Raw genomic sequence first — 15393 nt, 5'->3', positions numbered from 1 at the left:
GGCAGTGAAAATGGCCAGAAGAAAGGAAGGGGGTGATCCAGGTAGAAGGCACTGTGGGGACGCACACAGGCAGGCCAGAGGTGGCACTGAGGGGGTAGTCTAGGCAGGGAGGACGCCAGCTCAGACCAAGCATCGAGAACCCTGCAAGCCACAGGTGCTCAGGTGGAAGGGCTAAACCACGGTATGTCTGAGACTCACCTGGCTCAACTCAGGCTCAGCCATGGAAACTGTGGCCATTAACCCATGGACATGGATAGGGTGACATCAAATATATGGGATGTTTGTGTGTGTGTATGATCAGATTTATGTCAGAGAAAGCAGTTGGGGTAGCTGGTATTGAGAGGATTGGAAGTGCAAGACAGGAGGCCATAAGTCAGGAGGCTTTTGCTATAATGGTGGCATGCACAAGGGACTGGAGACATTAAGAAGGAATAATTGACAGTTACAGGGAGGCCGACAGCATCAGGGGTCCCTGCCCCCCATTTCCACCTATAACTCAATGGCCGACTGCTCCATTTGTGGTGGGAAGTCCTTAGGCATGGGCATGGTGGGCCCTGGATGCCCCAAGATCTGCAGCTTAGCTGGGGGAGGGGGAGTAAGTGCCCTCCAGCACACTCTCCAAAGGAAGTGCTGTTTCATCAGTTCTCAAGGTCAGCCAGGTTGATGGTTAACAGTTAAAAACAGTATTGGGGCCAGGCACGGTGGCTCACGCCTGTAATCGCAGCATTTTGGTAGGCCGAGGTGGGCAGATCACCTGAGGTTGGGACTTCGAGACCAGCCTGACTAACATGGAGAAACCCCTTCTCTACAAAAAATACAAAATTAGCCGGGCGTGGTGGCGCATGCCTGTAATCCCAGCTACTCAGGAGGCTAAGGCAGGAGAATCACTTGAACCCGGGAGGCAGAGGGTATGGTGAGCCAAGATGGTGCCATTGCACTCCAGCCTGAGCAACAAGAGCAAAACTTCATCTCAAAAAAACAAACAAAAAACAAAACAAACAAACAAAAAAGTATTGGAGCCAGGTGCGGTGGCTCATGCCTGTAATCCCAGCACTTTGGGAGGCCGAGGCGGGTGGATCACTTGAGGTCAGGAGTTAGAGACCAGCCTGACTAACATGGTGAAACCCTGTCTCTACTAAATACAAAAAATGTAGCCAGGCATGGTGGCGCATGCCTGTAATCTTAGCTACTTGGGAGGCTAAGGCAGGAGAATTGCTTGAACCTGGGAGGCAGAGGTTGCAGTGAGCCAAGATCACACCATTGCACTCCAGCCTGGGCAATAAGAGTGAAACTCCATCTCAAAAAAAAAAAAGAAAAAGAAAAAAAAAAGGTATTGGAGGTGGCACTGGTGAGAGAAGAGGTGAATGGCAGGGGGAAGTCTGAGGGGCAGTGGCTTCAGCCTATCCTGTGAGCTCCACAGACTTATAGGCTCTTCTTTCCTCACGGGCTTGGGGTCTGTGATCACAGCCTCTGCCCCTGTGACCAAACCTCCAGCTGGGCCCAATACTCCTCGATGCTTCTGCCCCCAGGGGCTCTGGCCTGTCTATGGTCCCCACCCTACCCACGGTTCTGAGTTAGGTTTTTAATTTGTTTTTTGAGATGGAGTCTCATTCTGTCACTCAGGCTGGAGTGCAGTGGTGCAATCTCAGCTCAGTGCAACCTCCGCCTCCCGGGTTCAAGTGATTCTCCTGCCTCAGCCTCCCGAGTAGCTGGGATTACAGGTGTGCGCCACCACACCCAGCTAATTGTTATATTTTTAGTAGAGACGAGGTTTCACCATATTGCCCAGGCTGGTCTTGAACTCCTGACCTCAGGTGATTGGACTGCCTCAGCCTCCCACAGTGCTGGGATTACAGGCGTGAGCCAAGCCTGGCCCTGAGTTAGGTTTTAATCAGAAACCGGGTCTTCCTGCACAGAAGTGGCTCTTGTTGGAATCAGCCCACATCCTCCTACCAGCCTGGGGATCCTGACCCTGCCCTTCTGCCTCTCTCCCTTCATGCCTCTCACCAGAGAACTCCAAGTCCTACAAAGGACACCAGGCAGGGCCATGCAAGCTTGAGGACTGAGGTCAGATTGTCAGGAGCCTTCTGGAGATGGCTCCAGACTACGCCCCTGTTAACGCTGTCCAGGAAGGCATCCATTTGGGGCAGTGCCTCCTACCCTGCCAGTTCTCCTGCAGCAGGCCGGCAGCTCAGCCTCTCCCTTGGCAGGTACCCCTAGACCACAGGCCAACCCTCCCTGCAGGCCCAGCATGGAGGGAGGCTGAGGACTCATCTTGGAGAAAGGCAGCAGTCCCAGCCTCTCCCCACCCCCTTCAGAACACCAGCCCCTCAACCGTAGCTGTCAAAGTTTGTGGCCTGGCCTGATGCCCCATCTTATCCACCAGCTAAGTTTGAAGGCAGAAGGGGAAGACTGTCACTGTCACAGGCTCAGCCCGCAAGGTACAGAGCTGGCTCAACATATCCCAAGAGCCAAGCAGACTTTATTTCTGCAGCAATCTCTGCTGGTCAGGGTGCCTGCACTCCTCTAACCACTGCCCTTCATGGCTGCTGCAGTGGCCGCAGCTGTGGCCCGTGGCCAGCCACACTGTCAAGGTTCAGCGATGCTGCAGTCATAGCAGAAGTTGAAGTTGGTGGGGGGTGGGGGCACAGGGGGTGGCTGCTCAGGGATGGGCACGTTCTCCAGCTCCAGCAGACGCAGCTTGGTCTCCATGGTCAGCAGCTGCTCCAGGTCCAGCCGTGTCTGCTCGCTGCCCATGGGACTGCCCAGCAAGGCACTGAGCCCATCTGTCCACAGGTAGAACTGGGGGTGGCACGGAGCCGTGAGGGTCTGCCCATTTGCCTCCCCTGCCCACCTGCCGACCTCAGCCTGGCGGACACTCACCTCCCGCTTGGAGGGGGCAATGAAGTTGAGGTATGCTTCCTCCTCCCCACGGTCATAGCTGATTGAGAAGGCCAACTCATAGAGGTCCTGGGGAAGCAAGGGAGCGGGGATACTGAGCAGGGGACAGGGTAGGCGGGGGCGGGCGGGAAGGAGCCCCTGCCCGCTGTACTCACCTTGTTCTGCTTCCCGGAGCCCTTCTCCCGGACATGGGGGCAGTCCTTGCCTGTCAGGAGTGCCCTCATGTCGGCCACAGGGACTGCAGGAAGAAGGCTGGGCTGAGCACTGCAGCCCTGGCAGCCCTGGGGCCCAGGGCGGTCTGGGGGGAGCAGGTGTCTGGCCCCCGCCCCTGCCCGCCTTACGTTGCTCGGGCAGACTCTCCAGGGTAGGTGGGCTGGCGCCCTCCTCCATGTCTCCGTACTGCAGCAGCTTGTGGTTGGGGGACAGGCAGCAGAACCACAGCTTATCTGCGTGGAGAAAGGGAAGAGGGCCGGAGTGCTGAGAGGTCCTGACACCAAGCCAGCCGCCCTCTGCCTGCCCTCTGCCCCCTGCCCATGCCCACTCAGAGACCCTGGCGCCGCCGGCTGCTGATCTTGCGGAAGAGCGTCCCCTCACAGAGGCGGAGCAAGCGCTGCTGGCGGATCAGGCCCATGAGCTCTGGCTTCAGCTTCTCCCGCAGCTCCCTGATAGAGGGGTGTCACTGAGCACATCTGACCTGGGGAGTAGCCCAGGGGGCACCAAGGAAGGTGGGGCTAGGACTGAGGATCCATCCCCCCAGACTCACAGTATAGGGGGAGCCAGTGTGCCCTCCTGGTGCAGCCGTTCAGTCTGCCGCAGCCGCAACACCTCCCCATAAGTGAGCGCATTCACCTTGGTTCGGAAGAGCTCCAGGGAAGTGGGCTTCAGGGCCAGAGTGCGGGCCAGCTGCTCCCGCACCACCTGCATGACCTGGGGCCGCCCAAGCTCAGCTCAGGGCCTAAGCTCTGTACCCAGATCAGCCCCCTGCCCTGGCCCAGGCCTCCCAGCTCCCACCCCACCCACCTTGTCGAAGTCCTCCTGTGTAGCCCGCATCTCCTTCCAGGTCTTATTCAACAGCTGGATGCCCACACAGAAGAGCTCGTGGAAGCTCTGGTCTTGGCCGAAGAACATGGGCGAGAAGTCCTGGGCTGTCTCAGAGCCTGGAGTGGGGGGGCAGGAGGGGCTCAGGGAGAAAGTGCATACAGCCCCTGGCCCTCTCTGCCCTTCCGTCCCCTGCTCTTGGCCATGCTGTGCCCAGTCCAGGCCACTCACAGGGCTCCCCAACACGGAGCAGCTCACACAGCAGCACCGTCAGCTGGATGCTGCCCCGGGCAAAGGGGCACTCGTGCTTGTCCTCGCGGCTGCTGTTCTCCAACACAAACTGGGGGCGCAGAGAATGGGGCAAGGAGTCACAGCTAAGCCCATGGGGACCCTGCCTGGGGGATGCTGCCACCCCCCCCACCCTACCCTGTCACCGACCCGGCTGTACGCGCTGGGCGCGTTTCTGGAGAAGTACAACATGTTGTCCAGGGCCAGCAGACCGGGGGGCACGCGCTCCAGGTCCTGTGCTGGGTTGCTGTTCTGGGGGAAGTGGGCACAGGCAGTTCAAGGAGGGCCATGGCCGCCTGGAACAACAGCCCTGGGCTGAGGCAGGGGTGGGGAGTTGGGTAGGGGTGATACTCACAGAGAAGCCCAGTTTGCGGAACTCTCGGGCACAGAGGGAACGGCGACGGTCAGCACTCAGCCCGGCACCCGAGGACTCCCCCTCCACCTCGAAGGCAGCCTGGCGTAGGACCTGCAGCTTCTCCCGCTGCTCCTGGGGTCAGTGTTGGGTGGCGGGGGAGGGGATCAAGATTATAGATTCAAGGCCAAGCTCCAAGCCACCCCCTGCCTTGTCCTCACCAAAGACACATACCTGGCTATAGGGGTCCAGGGGCGTCCGCATGCGCGGCTCCAGCAGCCCCAGCATGAGAGCCTGCAGTACGTACAGGTGATGAGCCATCTCGTCGCCCATTGGTGCTGCACTGTGGATGATGTTCTGCAGGACAGCCAGTCTCTGGTGTAAGCGAGGGCTCACGGGGAGGGAGGGGCAGAGAGGTCCCCCTGGCCCACCACTTCCTACCTTATAGATGAACTGGCGAAGGTTCCTCTGCCAAAGATAGTCAAGCATGTGCTGAGGGGGTAGAAAGAAAGGGGGCTTAGGCTGGGCGCGGTGGCTCACGCTTATAATCCCAGCACTTTGGGAGGTTGAGGCGGGCGGATCACGAGGTCAGGAGATGGAGACCATCCTGGCTAACACAGTGAAACCCCGTTTCTACTAAAAAAAAAAAAAAAAAAAAAAATCAGCTGGCCGTGGTGGTGGGTGCCTGTAGTCCCAGCTACTCGGGAGGCTGAGGCAGGAGAATGGTGTGAACCCGGGAGGCAGAGCTTGCAGTGAGCCAAGATCGCGCCACTGCACTCCAGCCTGGGCGACAGAGCAAGACTCCATCTCAAAAAAAAAAAAAAAAAGAAAGGGGGCTTAGAGGATTTTGCTTCAGGGTGGGGCAGCGCCCACCGGGTGCTGCCCCCATCTAGCCACCGATCGACACTCACCTTGCGTTCCACAGGGCTGGCCCCCTGCAGCAAGGCTGTCAGCAGGGCCATGGCCTTGGTTTGCAGCTGCTGGTTCATCCTATGGCAAGAAGAGGGCTCAGTGGAACATTCAAGCTCCAGCCCTGCTCCCCGCATCTGGACCCCAGCCCCAGAGGCTTACACCTGTAGGTGCACCAGCAGCCTATCCAGGGGCACCTCGCTCTTGACCAGCTGGCCCAGGGCTGGGCTGCTTAAGGTCACACTCTCCAGCAGCCCAAGGGCCAGGGGAGGCACGGAGGCATCCATGAGGTTCATGTTCACGTAGCACACCACCTGTAAGGGGCGGGGGTGTCACCACCTCACCCCCATGGAAGGCCGGGTCTACCACTGCCCCACTGCTCCACTGCCCCCACCCGCTGCCCTAGGAAGGCCCACCCACCTTCCTCACAAAGGGGATGCTCAGTGTCTCCCAGGACACCACGCCGTGCTCCATGAGCTCTGAGAAGGCCCTCAGGCTGAGGGCCAGCACCTCTCCTAGGCTGGAGGGGGTACATCTGGGGCTGAGCAGGACCAGACCAGGACCAGAAAGCCCCACCATCTCCCCCAGCCCACACATCCCTGTGCTCACTCGTCCCCATCCTCAATGATGGTGCCTAGTCTCTGGAGCCCATTACGGCTGATGACCTCCCTGGCAAAGGTCATGTCCGAGGCCAGCGGAACGAGGCGCCTCAGGGCTTCCCGGCGCCCTTCACGACTGTCACTCTGCAGCCCACCCAAGAGCTGCTCAGCCTCAAGGTCCTGGTAGGAGCGGAGCAGGAGCAGAGGTGAAGAGGCTGGGCATGGTAAGGGTGGGACCTGGAAGTGTGCGGCCCCGGGCGTCAACTAGGTGGCGCAAGGCAGGGCTGGGGCGGGGGCCTCCGGACCTGGAGCAAAGGGGCAGGGATGGGGAAGGCGGGACGGGAGGGGCATTACTGGGGCCGTGCTGAGGCACAGGATGCTGCCATTCTTGATCTCCGCGCGGTTCTGGAGAAGACAGCAGAAAAGGCAGCGAGGTCAGGGAGGGCTCCGAGGACTGATCAACTGGGGTGTCGGTGAGGGTGGCTGGGGGTCAGTAACAGATCGCGCTCTGGTAGTGGGATGAAGAGCGAGTTATCGGGGCCAGGTGGGTTAGAGGGGTTGGAAGGCCGAGCGTGGGGCTGGGGAGAGGGGACTCACATTCTCGGTGATGTATCTCCGGTGCCCATCCGCAAACTGCAGGGCGTAGCGCTCAGAGTGCGTCAGGCTCCACCTGAGGGGCACGAGGCTCAGCGAGGCCGGCAGGGGGCGCCGCCCCTCCTGCCCTCCCGCCCTCCGCAGGCCCTGGCCCGGCAGCACTCACGCGTCGCACACCTCCTTCAGCACAGCGGCCAGGGGCTTCGCCTGCAAGTGGAGTGGTCATTCTCGCGGCCTGGGCAGGGAGGGATGGGGAGGAGCCTGGGGGGAGGGGTGGGGCGGGCTGCCCCGAGGGCCAGGGGGCTACCGGGAAGTGGGGCAGATGGAGGCGGGACCAGCCGGGTGACCTGGTCCAGCTGGATGAGCTGCGGGATGGCGTCACGCATCTGGATGGCAATCTTCACCACGTTCCGCAGAGGCGCCATGGTCCAGCTGGGACGTGGGCGCCTGCACTTGCCGGAGACCGTGCACCTGCGGCCAAGGGTGCACCTGGCCTGGGGCCCCTGGGGACGAGGAGGTCCTCCCTTTCCGAGACCTGACCTCGGTGTCCCGCACTCGCGGCCCAGACTGCTGCTCCTGGCCATGCAACGCGGCCTTCCCAAGGGAGCCGAGGTTAGTTCCGGGTTGGAGTCTGGGGGTAGGAAGGTAGGACGGCTCCGCCTGCCCCGCCCCACCGAGGCGGCCCCGCCCCACACCAAGGTGCGGCAGATGGGGGCGGGGAGGGCAGGCTGCCGGAGGCCGCCCCACCCCCAGTTCCAGCTAGGTGACCCACCCAATCACACTGCCAATCCAGCACAGTCCCAAGGAGGGTCCCCAAAGAACCACATCAGAGCTAGCCTTAGGCATGGTTTTTATTCACTTGAACACTGTACAAATATTACAATTTCCTTTTGCTGCAAAAAGTATAAAAATAATCTTTATATAGGAATCCATTCGTTACTGTAAATCTTTCTAAATCTCTGCAAATGGCTCTAAATGAGGGTAAATGAAAAAGCGGAAATGAAGAGAGGGTTATGGGGCAGCAGGAGGTGGGGCCAATCATCAGGGCTGGACCACCCAGACTCCTCCCCAGAGACCTCTGTTCCTTCTTGGTAGCCGCCCCCACCAACTGCAGGTTCTAGGGCTAAATGCCCGGCAGAAGTGGGCACGTGAGAGGGCCAGGAGGAGCTGGAGGGTCGGGGGTGGCAGATAGCGAAGAAAGCTAGAGGTGGTGCTGGCATGTGCCCAGTTCCACCCCACCCTTCCCTCCTAGGGGAAGGAGCTGGCAGAAGCAAGACACTGAGGCTGGCAGGAGCAAGACACTGCCCCCTATGGGGGGTAATGGCAGCTCCTTGGTTCTGTGCCACTGGGTGGCAGCCGAGCCTGGGCTGGCGAAGGCCGCAGAAAGGGAGAAGCAAACACTTTGGCTCCACGGTGATGGGGGCTGAGTCCTGTTCCCCTGCTCTGCGAGCACAGAAGTGCCAGCACAGGAGCGGGAGCTGTGGCCAGAACTGTGCGGTGAGGGGAGGCTGGAGAAGCCAGGCGTCTGTGGCTCTCAAGCTCTGTAGGGGTCGGGTGGGGGAGATCCCCAGGCAACCCCCAGGTCAGACAGTCTGGGTCCCAGCCACACAGGGCATGTCCCTGTCAGTCAGAGGTTGAGAACAGGCACATCAAAGAGGTCACAGACACCTTCACTCTCGTCCAGGTTGTAGATATAATCGTGGTCTCCGGGGGGTGGAGAAAGACGGAGCAGCGGGGCAAACACTGCAGAGAGCACTAGTCTCAGGCCCTGGGCCAGGGCTCCCCTAGCAGCAGCCCAACCCCTGCCCACACCCACTCCCACCTTCCAGGGCCACCCACCTTCTGAGGACATCAACTCCTCCAGCAGCTCCGAGCTCATGCACTCTGGGAATGGAGGGAGCTCAGTTACTAACATTCCAGCTCCCACCTCTCCACCCACCAAAGCCCAGGAAAGGGAACCCCACCTGCCCATCAGGAACTTCACCCTTTGCCCCAGTTACCATAAGCGCCACCACAAGGTCCTCAAAAGGGCAAGAAAACAGCCATAGGACCCAATGAGCTGTGTCCCTTACCCCTAGCCTCAGGGAGGAATGCAGCAGCCTACCTCGTGTGGGATCAAAGATTTCTGACAGCTCTTTGGGGAGTTCCAAAACTGAAAAACAAGAAAGCCATGCTCAGGGCACAGAGGTCCAGCCTGGCCCCACTACAGCCCTCTGGCTTCCTCGGATCCTATACCACCCACCCTGAGGCTCCACACAGCTAAGGAGATGTAGGTCCTGCCTAGGCCAAGCTGGCACTGTCTGTTGGCCTCACTTGCTAAATCTGAATTCCTCAGTGCTGAGCCCGGGGTACCAAAGGCCCCCTGCAAGTGACTGGTACAGCTTTTCTAACTCGGAAAGGCCACAGAAGCCTCTTTCTGGGCTCAGCATGCACCCCGTCTGACAGAAGGTACCCCATCTGTCCCACCCTTGCTGAGCACCTGCTCTGTGCAAGACTCAGAGACCAGACCCTGGGTCAGGTCACCAGGCAGAGGTGGTGGCGCTACAGGGTGATGACTCCACTACAAACCTCTGGCCAGGAGGACACAGGGGAAGCAGAAGAAAATGCAACCAGAGAGGACTATGAGGGATTTCACATGCCAGGCTCAGGAGTTCAGATCTTATCTGGTGGCCCTCAAGGAGCCATTAAAGGTACTTTTGCAAACAGAGAAATGCCACATTTTTCTGTCAGGCCTGCATTTCAGAAAGATTAGTCTGTCAGTCAGGGTAAAGAGAAAGATGCTGAAGAATCCAGGACAGAGGTGGCCAGGGGTCATCCTGAGTGCTGAGGATACCAGAGGATAGGAGGGGACATCTGGGACAGACCTCACTTAGCTGGCATGGGGTGGGCAGCAGAAGGAGGAGGGATAAGGAACTGGAACTAGAGTGAGAGCCAAGGGTCAGGCCTGGATAACTAGGGCTGACGGCTGGGTGCGCAGAGGTGGAAAGCAAGCTTCGGGAGGAAACTAAGTTCAGTCGAGGACATGCAGGAATAAAGTGTCCATTGGATGTACACAGGACGGCAGGTGGACACCGAAGTGTGCAGATCGGGAAAAGATCTAGGCCAGGCGGAGGCTGGGGATTCATTCACCCAGAGCTGCAGCCCTCTCCAGGAGTGGAATGGGACAGAGCCCTCAAAAACAGCAACGTTTGAGGACACGCCAGGGAAGAGTTCAAGAAGCCAGTGAGATACGAGAGCCAAAAGCTGGCATCATGATGCCAAAGGAGGAAAGAATATTGACACAGACCAAGAGAGCACCAGCAAAACATGCTGGAGGCTGCTGGGCTCGGCAGGCCTTCGGCAGCTTCTCAAGAGTAACACTGCTGTAACACTGGGGCTGGGGGGGTGACTGCTGCAACCTGAAAGGTGACTAGGAGACTAATGAATGGAGATTACTTTTTCAAGGAGTCCAGACAGAAAGGAGACAGAGAAGATGAGAGAGAGTGATACAGAAAAGTGTCAATTAGTGAGGCGGTGCTCCAAGGGGTGGCAGGAAAGGGCTTGAGAGAGGGCAGGGAGTTCTGTGTTAGCCTAGGATGGGGTGCTAGAGGGGGCACCAGCACTGACCCAGAGGTGCTGGCAGAGAGCTCTCGTGTCCAGCAGGGTTGACAGAGCTGGGTTCCATCCCCAATTCTGTTTTCTGACCTAGGACTGGACTGAGGCTAGACTCTCTCTCTCTCTCTGCCCCTAGGGGGCAGGTACTCACCACCTGTGGGGTCTGCCTTGATGGGCTCAAAGGAGGTAGAAGGGTTGGGTCCAGATGAACTGCTGCTGTTACTGTTACTGCTGCTGCTGCTGCTGCTGCTGCTGCTGCTGCTGCTGTCCAGCAGGGCAGAAGACTGCAGTGGCCGGGTGTCCAGTGTTGTTGGGCCCAGTGGGAGTGAACTGAGCTCACCACTGTCCTTGCTATCAGTCCCAGGGCCGCCACTCACTACAATGATAGCCCCCAAACCCAGTCATACAAGGTCAGGAAGAGGTCATTGAAACTGGCTGTGCTGGAACACAGACACAGGAGGACCACAAGCCTGGTTCCCAGACCCAAGGAGAATTAGGCATTGCCAGTCACCCCAGAGGAAGTAACCTGAAATTAGTCACTACAGGAGACAGGACACAAGACCTACAGAAGAAGACTCGTGGTCAACATGTCTGCTGTGGCCATACTTCAAGACGGGCTACCAGGGCAACTGAGACACCAGTGGATGTGGATCTGGGGGAGAAAACTGCCACCAGCAATGGCTCTTCCCACAGTCAGAAGTTCCCTGTTAAAAAGGGCCCATTCAGGCAGGCATGGTGGTTCAAGCCTGTAATCCCAGCACTACAGGAGGCCGAGGCAGGCAGATCATTTGAGGTCAGGAGTTCGAAACCAGCCTGGCCAACATGGTGAAACCCCGTCTCTATTAGAAGTACGAGAATTAGCTGCGCATGGTGGGCGCCTGTAATCCCAGCTACTCAGGAGGCTAAGGCAGGAAAATTTCTTGAGCTTGGGAGGCAGAGGTTGCAGTGAGCCAAGATCGTGCCATTGCACACTCCAGCCTGGGGGACACAGTGAGACTCCGTCTCAAAACAAAAACAAAAACAAAAAAGGCTCATTCATTACCATAGCAAGGGAAGGCTAGGTGGTCAGGAAAAGGACAATCCCCAACCTGAAGAGTCTCTTCCAACTCTGAGCGTGGTGTTCCACAACACAGAGACTACTGCCTCTTGGGCCTCTGTCACAAGCTCCCATGGTGCCTCACCTGTGATCTCAGCTGCTGGGCCAGCCATTCCCTGGACTTCTGCACTGCCAGGGACAGCAGTGGGAGTGAGCTGAGGACTATTTGGACGTGAGGCTTCCTGGGACTGGGCTAGGGCAGGCTTGGGCAGAGGTGGAGGTGTAGAAACAGCAGATGGGCTCTGGAGCAAATCTTCAGGTGGTGGCACAGGCACAGCCACAGGGGGTGAGCTCCATGCCTCCTTGTTCACCAGCAGAACCTCAATGGGACCACTCACACTCTTCAGGTGAATCTGGTACTTCTTCTGCCCATTGAGACCCTAGAGATGGGTGGTAAGGGATGGGAGATGGGTAGAATTGGAAGCAGGCTTGGCTCCTGCCCGACTCCGGGTCAGGACCACAGTGTCCTCTCCCACCCAGGATGCCCATCCTCCTAGATAACCCCAAACTCCAGGCCTCCCCCTACTTGCCCCACCCAGGACTTATCAGGCTCCACAGCCAGCACCCGCCCTCAGCTGACCCCGCCTGCCTGGGCTAAGCACCCACCTCTGGGATGGGCACCTCCAGGCTGGTGCCTGATGGGGCCCGGATGGCCAAGAGGGTATCTCCTAGAATGACATGGAGAATGGGTCAGAGCCCATGGGCTCAATCTGAGCTGGGAACAGAGGTGCCTGCCTTTTGGAGCAAGGCAGGAGATCATGGTCCCTGAGGAACTAGACAGTGGGCCTCACCCATCCCCCACAGTGGCCGGGCAGAGCTAAAGCTCTTCTCTTCCTGAGAGCCCAGGGTCAGTAACCAGGAAATCTGGGTTCAAGTATGTGGAGTGAAAGATCACTGGCCACAGGCACCTCATTCCTCTACTGATGGCTGATCCCTAGGTGAAGGTGTTCTAGCCAAGGCCAACATCCCTTTCCCATGACCAGTCAGGGGCATACAAGATGGAGAAGAAACACATCAGCGGGGCACAGTGGCTCACACCCATAATCCCAGCACTTCAGGGGGTTGAGGAGGGAAGACAGCTTGAGCTCAGGAGTTCAAGACCAGCCTGGGCAACATAGCAAGAGCCCATCTCTTAAAAAGAAAAAAAAAGGAACAGATCCTGTATTCACAATGCAACTAAACTAACAAGTTGGAAGTGGGCACCCCCATGCCCTGCATGTAAGAGCCTGCACACAAGCAAATACACAAATATCCTCTCTCCCTCTCTCCCCATTGTGCCTCTATCATACCCAAGAAGCCAAATCCAGGAAACAGTAGAGATGGGAACAGACCCAGGGACCCACTCCAGAATTTCTGTACCCTTTTGGTATAGCTGACCTCCACAGGGTCCCAGTGACACTCAGACAGAAGACTTACCCTGCCTGGTTCCTCTCTGAGCAGGCCCCAGAAACCCTCTTAAGAGACAGAACTCTCCTGAGACACTGAGCCCAGTGCTCAGGACTTTGGCTGAGCCCAGCCCACCCCCTCACCCCTACCCAGGCTCTGCTCACCAGCAAAGCATCTGCAGATGTCCTCATGAGTGACGTAGGCCAAAGTGTGAGGGTTAAGGAGAATGGCTGATGCCCTATGGTGACAGATGGCAGACTACAGAAAAGACCCAATTCTTTAGCTAAGGTCTGACACACAGGCCCTCAGAGACAGTTCTGGGGACTCAGGTCCACCGGGGGAGGGATCACAGGCTAAGAGTGGAAGGGGAGGGGCTCTGAGGAGGGAGCCTGAGGCTGGGCCATGGCCAGTGGCTATAAGACAAACTCCCAAGAGGAACAGGGCCCAGGGCAAGTTGAACCAGAGGGCCCCTTGCCCACTCCCCCCAGCAGGGACCGCCAGGAGGATATCAGCTGTTCTGCACGTCCTCTGTGACGTTCCGGATGCTCTGCTGCACCCACACCTTGTGCTGGTCTAGTTCTTGCTCCCGCTGCTGCAGCTCCTCGATCTCTGCCTTGAGCTCAATCAGCTTGTCAGCAATCTCCCGGGTATTGCAGCCAGGCCCCACACCCCTGAGCCCAGGGAGTGGGGCTGAGAGGGACTGCTGAGAACTCTGGGTCCCATGGCCCCTGCCTTCTTCGGCACCCTCCACCCCACGCCCGACACTTCTGAGTGGGAGACTCTACTACCCTCCCACTATCCCCACTCACTTCCACTGGATGCTGTTCTTGGACTTTTTCTCGATTAGCCCGATACCTTCCAAAACATTGGTAATGTCGTAAATCCGCCGCTTCTGGCGTACAGCTAGGGTGTCAGCTGCCTGGCAGAGAGAATGGAGAATGCTCAGCCCCACTCTGGGGTGTACCCCCAGCCACCCTGAGACGTGGTCTGAGAAGGGAGTAATCTGGATTCCAACCCTGTAGTGCCTCCCAGGCGCTACTGCAGCTCAGGACCGCAGCTCTGTGCCATAGGCAGCTCTTCTCGCCAGCCAGGAAGGGCCACGAGGACGAACACCTGCAGCCCCGAGCCTGGCCCATAGCTGTAGCTCGATGGCCTCGGCCGAATGAATGAAACATCCCCCGGCTTCTCTCCTGTGAGAAAGCACACGATGGCGGCCGGCTCTCGGAGGACCCAGCTGGGCCGCCCCCGGGGTTCCCGCTACCGGCCCAGGCCTGGTCCACCACCCTCCCTTGTCTCCCCTTAGCCCGGGCCGCACCAGCTTGAGGTCAAGCACGCCGTCCTTGGCCTCCTGCAGAAGGGACACGAACTTGGTGGTGAGCAGTCCCAGGCTCTTTTCGTGCCGGCTTGGAGTGCCCGGGGGCGGCGGCGCCTGTGGCCCGGCCTCCGCCATCGCGCCCGCCAGCCGCCTCCCCTCAGCCAGGCCAGGCCAGGCCGGCGCCGCCGCCACTTCCGCTTCCGTTCCTGGCCGCCCGGCAGCCGGAGCCAGCGTTACTGCTTCCGCTTCCGTCCCGTGCGCCTTCCAGGGAACGTGGCGCTATTGCTGTCTGTGGGTGCAGCCGCAAAACTTCAGGGACCAGTAGCAAATGTCCAGCCTCCGAATAAGACGAAAACTACCTGGGTAGACCGGGGAGTTGGGATGAAGTTGAAGAGGAATGAGAAGGGCGTCAGTAGGCCGCCCTGGCAGTAGTGAAGGGGACGCCATCGGAACTTTCCTTGCCAATCTGCCCCAACATCGCTAACTCTGCCTAGTCCCCATCTTGGGAGAGGAGACCACACTACCTGACTAATCCAATCTGCTCCCTCAAACCTGTTCCTTTTCCATTTTTTTCTCTTTATTTATTCTTTTATATATTTCAAACTCATTTTACTGCCACATCAGACCTGTTCCTAAAGGCTGCCCTACTGTCTTGGGGTCACCCCATCTATTCCTATCCCTCACTTCCTGCCAAACAGCAAGCACTAACTAACTATATCTACCTTGTCCACCTTGTTCCATCCATGGTCCTAGCCTCATCTTTCGCTCATCTTGTCCTCACAGTACAGTGCTCAGAGACTATGGGGTTATGAACACTTCAGCCAATGCAAACGTGTTTACCTATGTGTAAATATCAGTAAAGCACTCAGTCATTCCTGGCATGCAGGAATGTGTGATAGGGTCATTTTGTAACTTTTAACATTGTTACTATTTATTATTGTTTCTTTTAGATCAGGTTCTCTGGGAAATGGGACTCGAGACAGGGTTTTGCAGCAAGTTTGTTGGGGATCCACACTTTTTTTTTGAGACAGGGTCTCACTCTGTTGCCCAGGCCGGAGTGCAGTGGCAAGATCAATGCCGTCTCAGCTTCCTGGGCCCAAGCGATTCTCCCACCTCAGCCTCCCAAGTAGCTGGGACCACAGGCATGCACCACCATGCCTGGCTCATTTATTTTTAGTTTTTTAGAGATGAGGGTCTCACTATATTGCCCAGGCTAGTCTTGAACTCGTGGGCTCAAGTGATCCTCCCACCTCAGCCTCCCACAATGCTGGGATGACAGGTGTGAGCCACTGCACCTGGTCAGGATCCACACCTTTAAGGG

At 58.0% G+C, this 15393-nt stretch overlaps 2 protein-coding genes and 1 non-coding gene across 5 annotated transcripts; 1 reads left to right on the top strand and 2 right to left on the bottom strand.

Annotated features, from left to right (window-relative positions):
* Nucleotides 1–2462: 2462 nt before the first annotated feature.
* Nucleotides 2463–7442, bottom strand: ELMO3 (engulfment and cell motility 3). 3 transcript variants are annotated; one of them, XM_004057794.5, is made up of 20 exons: nucleotides 7029–7442; nucleotides 6848–6888; nucleotides 6685–6757; nucleotides 6442–6492; nucleotides 6098–6267; nucleotides 5909–6008; nucleotides 5651–5802; nucleotides 5491–5569; nucleotides 5021–5071; nucleotides 4814–4936; nucleotides 4583–4714; nucleotides 4378–4479; nucleotides 4171–4279; nucleotides 3922–4058; nucleotides 3665–3828; nucleotides 3451–3563; nucleotides 3243–3347; nucleotides 3057–3139; nucleotides 2884–2970; nucleotides 2463–2802 (listed from the first exon to the last, which is right to left on the bottom strand). In XM_004057794.5, exons 1-20 carry the CDS (start codon nucleotides 7263–7265, stop codon nucleotides 2590–2592), a joined length of 2322 nt encoding a protein of 773 aa, XP_004057842.2. In that variant the 5' UTR covers nucleotides 7266–7442; the 3' UTR covers nucleotides 2463–2589. The 3 variants fall into 3 exon arrangements, with proteins under 3 accessions (XP_004057842.2, XP_055222106.2, XP_055222105.2); XM_055366131.2 differs by having other exon boundaries at nucleotides 6989–7081; XM_055366130.2 differs by having other exon boundaries at nucleotides 6098–6492; nucleotides 6859–7128.
* MIR328 (microRNA mir-328) lies at nucleotides 4037–4147 on the top strand. The gene has a single exon (NR_106379.1). It is a non-coding gene; the product is annotated as a microRNA mir-328 (primary transcript).
* Nucleotides 7443–7514: 72 nt separating the features above from the next.
* E2F4 (E2F transcription factor 4) lies at nucleotides 7515–14289 on the bottom strand. Its single transcript, XM_004057796.5, has 10 exons — nucleotides 14073–14289; nucleotides 13567–13676; nucleotides 13267–13428; nucleotides 12922–12965; nucleotides 11978–12039; nucleotides 11457–11751; nucleotides 10427–10651; nucleotides 8786–8833; nucleotides 8521–8565; nucleotides 7515–8424 (listed from the first exon to the last, which is right to left on the bottom strand). The coding sequence occupies exons 1-10, from the start codon at nucleotides 14205–14207 to the stop codon at nucleotides 8309–8311; spliced, it is 1242 nt and encodes a 413-aa protein (XP_004057844.5). The 5' UTR covers nucleotides 14208–14289; the 3' UTR covers nucleotides 7515–8308.
* Nucleotides 14290–15393: the final 1104 nt, after the last annotated feature.

The sequence above is a fragment of the Gorilla gorilla genome, chromosome 18 (genome assembly GCF_029281585.2).
Source record: "Gorilla gorilla gorilla isolate KB3781 chromosome 18, NHGRI_mGorGor1-v2.1_pri, whole genome shotgun sequence".
Lineage (NCBI taxonomy): Eukaryota > Metazoa > Chordata > Mammalia > Primates > Hominidae > Gorilla > Gorilla gorilla.
The sequence above is the reverse complement of the archived record's forward strand: the minus strand, read 5'-3'. Positions and strand labels throughout refer to the sequence as shown.

Coding starts and splice junctions, on each gene's coding strand:
- ELMO3 (XM_004057794.5), bottom strand. CDS start 7,265: ATGGCCAGGAGCAGCAGTCTGGGCCGCGAGTGCGGGACACCGAGGTCA. Junction 6,493..6,684: donor GGAGATACATCACCGAGAAT/GTGAGTCCCCTC, acceptor TGTCTTCTCCAG/AACCGCGCGGAGATCAAGAA. Junction 4,715..4,813: donor CCCTGGACCCCTATAGCCAG/GTATGTGTCTTT, acceptor CACTGACCCCAG/GAGCAGCGGGAGAAGCTGCA.
- E2F4 (XM_004057796.5), bottom strand. CDS start 14,207: ATGGCGGAGGCCGGGCCACAGGCGCCGCCGCCCCCGGGCACTCCAAGC. Junction 11,752..11,977: donor TGGAGGTGCCCATCCCAGAG/GTGGGTGCTTAG, acceptor ACCCATCTCTAG/GGTCTCAATGGGCAGAAGAA. Junction 8,834..10,426: donor CAAGGCAGACCCCACAGGTG/GTGAGTACCTGC, acceptor CTTGTTTTTCAG/TTTTGGAACTCCCCAAAGAG.